Below are 6,000 nucleotides of genomic sequence, written 5' to 3'. Positions count from 1 at the left end.
TTCAGTTTGATTTACGTCTTCCCACTTCTCCAATTTGTCAAGATGTTTTTTATTTAAATCCTGTTCTACGATGTCAGTCTACCCAAGTAGATGTCATCAGTAAAAATTTACTTTGTAATCATGCAACTGATTCACAGAAAAGTCTGTTTTGTGCCTACATGGCTTCAATCTGAATAGCCTATCCTCAAAGTTGACTCTGAAATTTGCCAGGTACTGAGATACAGTTTATTACAGAAGGGGAAATGTTATACAGATAATTATTTACTTTATTTCTTGATTACGCTCTATATAGCTCCTGCTAGACTAAGTTAAATAAAGTGAGTTTATTGTTTGTCAGTCTAATCATACTAAAGCAATGGTTTTTTGAAATCTTTATTTTTTTCTCTATTTCTATTTCTAATTAATTGGGGCAAAGAGGGGATGCTGGTATTGTTTCCAAGCATTTCTGGTTAAAATATAGAACAAATAAAAACTGAAGCGACAAATTTTTAAGTAGGACTCAGGGATCCAATGCTTGTGCAACCATGCAGGATGCACCATATATTAGGGTCATATAATCCTGGATTCTATTAGTAATGCACATCAGAACTAAGAATTCTGGGGCTGGGCACAGTGCCTCACACCTGCAATCCTGTCAATATGGGAAGTGGAGATGGGAGAGTTGCATGCTCAGGAGTTTGAGAATAGCCTAACCAAGAATGAGATGCCGTCTCTACTGAAAAAATTAGCCAGACATTGTGGGGGGGGAACTGTAGTCCCAGCTACCTGGGAGGCTGAGGCAAGAGGAATCATCACTTGAAACCAGGAGTTTGAGGTTGCTCTGAGCTAGCCTAATAACTATAGTAGCCGAGCCTGAGGCAAAAGTAGGCTCTGTCTAAAATTAAATTAAATTAAAAGAATAAAAGACCTAAGAATTATGATTACTTTGTTTAGCTTATATTCATATTAGAGATCAGAGATGAACTTTAAAACAACAATTGTATTGGATTAACTCACATGTCTTATAGATAACTTTTAAAATGTATGACTATTTTATTTACTTCATTGTGATAAATAATATTACTTTTTCTCCTATTTTTATTTTTAATTTCATAAAGCTCACAAAGAAATTATTTGACATATTCTTCAAATTAGAGAAATAGCTTAACATATACCCATTCTTTGATGCTCTTTGATTATCTGAGGATATTTTTGTGTATATTAAAAAAACAATGAATGCAAAAAATGTATTATCTCCTTCATTATGATCATCTGGCTTTGCACAATAGCAAATCGATTTAAGACTTTGTTAAGTATTGGTATTAAGATCTATAAAAATTAAGGAAAACACAGTAGTAGGGAGACCAAAATTATTTACAAAGGATCATTTATTAAACACTTTTTATTTACAAAATACAAAAATTGTTTTTCTGCATGAATACATCACATATGAAAAATAATGTGTTTTTATTGAATTTTTTATAATTTGAAGACATTCAGAATTCTGTTTTCCCCAACTTGAGGAATCATTGTGTTTTGCACCTTGTCTAACACCATTGCCAATCAGGAAGAAACCTTTTCCTTGTTAATTAGATCATATTCATACAGCTAACATTTATAGAAATAAAATCAGACAATGTCTGTTATACAAAGCTCTTTCTGCAAGGTAACTGATTTGCCTATGATCCTAATTTTTTTTTCAAGCTATAAGATAAGAAGAATTGAGGAGCTAGGTAAGTTTTATAGTAATGTATTAGCAGCAGTTGATAGTAAATGCAACATAAGATTTGTTTTGTCTGTGGTACAAGAATATGTCCTATCAGACTCTACTGTATTTTTCTCTACTTGAACACAAGTAAGCACACACTGATTTTCTCTGGATGACAATATGCATAAAAAGGCAAGAAGCTGGTCCTGGTTGTCCCTGTGAGTGCCTATTTTTATCAGCTAATATGAATGCATTGCTAAAATTAGTGAAGACAGGAAAATGACTTAAGGGTAATATATACAGAGTTAAAATACAAATTTAATCCACTTGAGTGATTTCAGGCACTGTGGCTGTTCGGGATAAAATGTTCCATGGTTTATTTTTGATAGCAGTTTAATTTTCAGTGCAAGCAAAAGCAAATACCTGCCCACTGTCCTATAATGACCTCGTGCATCTGGAATGTTCAAAGCAAGTTCATCTTCAGCATCCTCACTGTGAAGGCATCTTAAATACAAATGTTTCACAGCCTGCTCTTGATAGCGATTTAAGTTTCAGTGCAAGCAAAAGCAAACACATATCTGCTTATTGCCATACACGGGACCAAACACATCTGGAATATTCGAAGCAAGTTCACCTTCTCCTTCTTCACTGTGGAAGCATCTTTAATAAGTGGCACTTAGCGTAAATAAATCATGAAAACCAGACTCGAGATGCCTGAATTTAATAACATTAACAATCACTGCCATAGACATCTTTCGGTGTAAACGATGTTTGGGTAAGGCTTGCCATCACAACATTTCTTTCCTGAGAATGGAGCTGGTCCCCTCTGCGTATATCATAAGTGTGCGTGCTCTGAGCTGTGGTCACTGTCGTGACTGTCTTCATTTGCTAGAGAGTCCCCTGTTTGCTGGAGGGTGGCTGCACCAATTCCTGAAAGCTCTGATGGCAGCAGCGTTCCTTTTTTCACATTCACCAGTTCCTTTTCTCGAGCTGCAGCTCCCTGCTGTCCTCCCTTTACCCTCTTCCACTTCATCCGCCTGTTTTGGAACCAGACTTTCACCTTCAACAGCAAAAGGGAACAAACAGACAAAACAGAGATTAAAATGACATATTTTTCCCTCCTCTTACAGGTCCTTGAAAGAGTACACACAGACATGCTGAAGGAGCAGATACAAAACTACATGCATGGTGATTTATCAGGTTACTGTTCATGGCAATAACTTTACAACTTTCAGAAGTTGCAGGCAAAGCACTAAATTCATATTTAATAGCATGTGATATGAAAAATAGGTAGAAAAGAAAAACTGTATCATATAATGTTGCTCAGAGATATTTGGTTCTATAGCCAGGCCTTGTGGCAGGTGGGCATTTGTAGTCTCAGCTACTTGGGAGACTGAGGCAAGAGGATCGCTTGAGCCCAAGAGTTTGAGGTTGCTGTGAGCTATGATGCCACAGCACTCTACCTCGGGTGACAAAGTGAGACTCTCTGTTTCTCTCTCTCTCAAAAAAAAAAAAAAAAAATTGGTTCTATAAAGAGTTTCTAAAAATTGGAGCTAACAAAAGATTGGTCTTGGTCAAAGTTGCCCTGTCCCATGTTATTCTTTAACTTGACATCTAGCTGTCGTCAATCCTGGACCAATTTAAAACATGCTCAAGGAGGTATGATAAAGGTATAGTTGCAAGGGGGTTCTGTGCCATTATAAATCACTGTTGCTTTCACACATCTTTATCAGACTATTCCATCTCAGAGTGAGCCTATCTTCTTTTGAACTATTCTTTTTACTTTTTGCCTTTAGTTCTTTTATTTCACTTTGCAAATATGGGATCTAATAATATCCTAAAAGTGTAGTTGTGATCAAAAATTCTCAACAATTGTTAAATGATAATAGTGAGATTGTATATCGTTCACAGTAGCTTTGTAGAGATGTTTTTCTTATAAAAGCTTAATTTAATTTGCATAATATATTTAGTATATATGTGTATCATAAACCAAAAAATAACACACATGCCATAAAAGTCCATCCATGATCAGAACCAGAATAATATTGGCATCTTGTTACATAATGTTACATCTTGTTTAAGAGGAAATCTAGACATTTCACGTTGTCTCTCATTATCACGGATTCTTGTGAGCTAAGAGTTGCTTTTACATTGTATTTCTTTGTCTACTCCACCCGAAATTAGCACAAGCCTGGATTTTGTCTATAATCCCATGCTTTTCTGTAATAAACAAATAGTAAAAGCTTTTTCACAATACGTGGCCCTAAATATATAAACTTTAATTTTGTTTGTTAGACTTATCAAAATGGGATGTTCTCAAACTGTAGGCTTTCTGTCTCAGTCATGTTAATTGAAGAGACTGTACTTATTCATTTTTATGATTGTATAATATTCCAATTTTATGAAGACTCCACCATTTTTCCATTCTACTGTTATTGACATTTGAGTTACTTTCTTTTTTCCCCTTATATATATAATGCTCCTCCTGTAGACATTCCCGAATTTGTGTTCTAATAAATACGTGATAGAAGTTCTCTGCGTGTAAGACCAGGAGTTATATCAGAGGGTCACACAGTATGTGAAAATTCATCTTTTTTTCTTCCAAGAAAAAAGTAAGTTTTGTTTTCTTTAGGTTGATGAGTAGATTTGGTTCAGTGTTTTTGTATGGAATATAACAGCTTCATCAAAGAATATGTGAATTTCATCTTAACACTGTAATATAGAAGAATCGTTACCAAAGTTATATCGGTTTAAATCCCCTACCCAGTGCAGTGTGTAAGAATTCTAATTGATCCACATATTGGCCAACATTTCAAATTATCAGTTTTTTTCCAACAGAATAACTATAAATTCTTATAGCTCCTATAAATGTTCCAAACTGTTCCTATTTTTGCATTTCCTAATTGCTAATGAAATAAGCATCTTTAAACTGTTGGAGACCATTTGTGTTGATATTTCTTTTTGTGTGTGTGTGAAATGCCTCTATATGTTTTGATTGCAATAAATTATTTTTTTATTTAAACTTCTTCTTTATAGACTTTTAAAATATGTTCTGAACGCTAACTTAATACTTTGCATTCATATGACTACTGCCTTCTCTACATTTGTACTGCTGCTTCTTCCTTTGCTGGGAGTATCTCTCAGTGATCAGAAACTCTTAATGCTAATATATTCAAATTTATCTATTGTAGCCTTTGTGGTTAGTACTTTTGTGTCTTCTTAAGGCACAGCACCCGTAGCTCAGTGAGTAAGATGCCAGCCACATACACTGAACCTGGTGGTTGTGAGTCCAGCCCGGGCCTGCTAAACAACAATGACAACTACAACCAAAAAATAGCTGGGCATAGTCCCAGCTACCCAGGAGGCTGAGGCAAGAGAATCGCTTGAGCCCAAGAGTTGGAGGTTGCTGTGAGCTGCGACACCACAGCACTCTATCTAGGACGACATAACAAGACTCTGACTCAACAAAAAAAAAAAAAGAAGAAGAAGAAAGAAAGCTGTTTTGTTTTGTTTTGCTTTTTTAAAGAAATAAGTACAATTTTGCCAGAGCAAAAACAAAAAAAAAAGGAAAGAAAGAAATCTCTTCTGTACTTAAGCCACTAAGATTTTTCTCCTCTGTATTCTTCTAAGAGTTTAAAAGTTCACCTTTCAAATTGAAGTGATTAATCCCTGAACATTGATTTTAGTACATGTATAGTGTGAAGAATAGACGTAAATTTCCATTATTTCATATGGATAACAAGTTTTCCAAGATCCATTTATTAAACAGTCCTCTCTTTTTCCAGTGATCATTGTCTCCCCTCTTTCACGAATCAGGTTTCCATATATGCAAAGATTTATTGTTACACTCTACTCTGTTCTTTCATCAGTTTTCTCTACCTGTGCCCAAACTACATTATCTTAATTATTTTAAGTTGGTAATAAGCCTTTTATCTGCTAAGGATAGTTCTGCTTAGTCTTACACATTAAGAATATTTTGAATGCTCTCTATTTTCATTTTAGAAACAATCTCAGTTTCTGTAAATATCCAGTGCCAAGGAGAAAGGAAAGAGAAAAGCATTAACTTTCTAAAGACATTTGGTATCTGTGATCTTCACATCATGATGCTTCATCAAAAGTCATAGGGTTTCCTCAGATACTTGCACAGTGAATGATTATTTCTCAATTCTGGGTTTTCACTGGCCTCACTTTTGGGTTATCATTAAACCTGTGTATCATACATTACCTACACATACCTGTCTATTAAGTCACTTGATAATAAAAAATAAGGAAATCTGGTAAGAAATGATTAAAAACTAAATTTGGTGGATGTT

At 34.8% G+C, this 6,000-nt stretch overlaps 1 protein-coding gene across 1 annotated transcript in view; it reads right to left on the bottom strand.

Annotated features, from left to right (window-relative positions):
- Positions 1 to 1,349: 1,349 nt before the first annotated feature.
- The window catches only part of MEOX2 (mesenchyme homeobox 2), a 74,158-nt gene continuing 69,507 nt past the window's right edge, over positions 1,350 to 6,000 (bottom strand). The window contains exon 3 of the mRNA XM_053553852.1: positions 1,350 to 2,747. Within this exon, the coding sequence (XP_053409827.1) occupies positions 2,523 to 2,747 (225 nt within the window). The 3' untranslated portion in view covers positions 1,350 to 2,522. The remainder of the gene's footprint in view (positions 2,748 to 6,000) is intronic.

The sequence above is a fragment of the Nycticebus coucang genome, chromosome 11 (genome assembly GCF_027406575.1).
Source record: "Nycticebus coucang isolate mNycCou1 chromosome 11, mNycCou1.pri, whole genome shotgun sequence".
NCBI lineage: Eukaryota > Metazoa > Chordata > Mammalia > Primates > Lorisidae > Nycticebus > Nycticebus coucang.
Note: the sequence above shows the minus strand (reverse complement) of the source record. Positions and strands in the feature narration are given on the sequence as shown.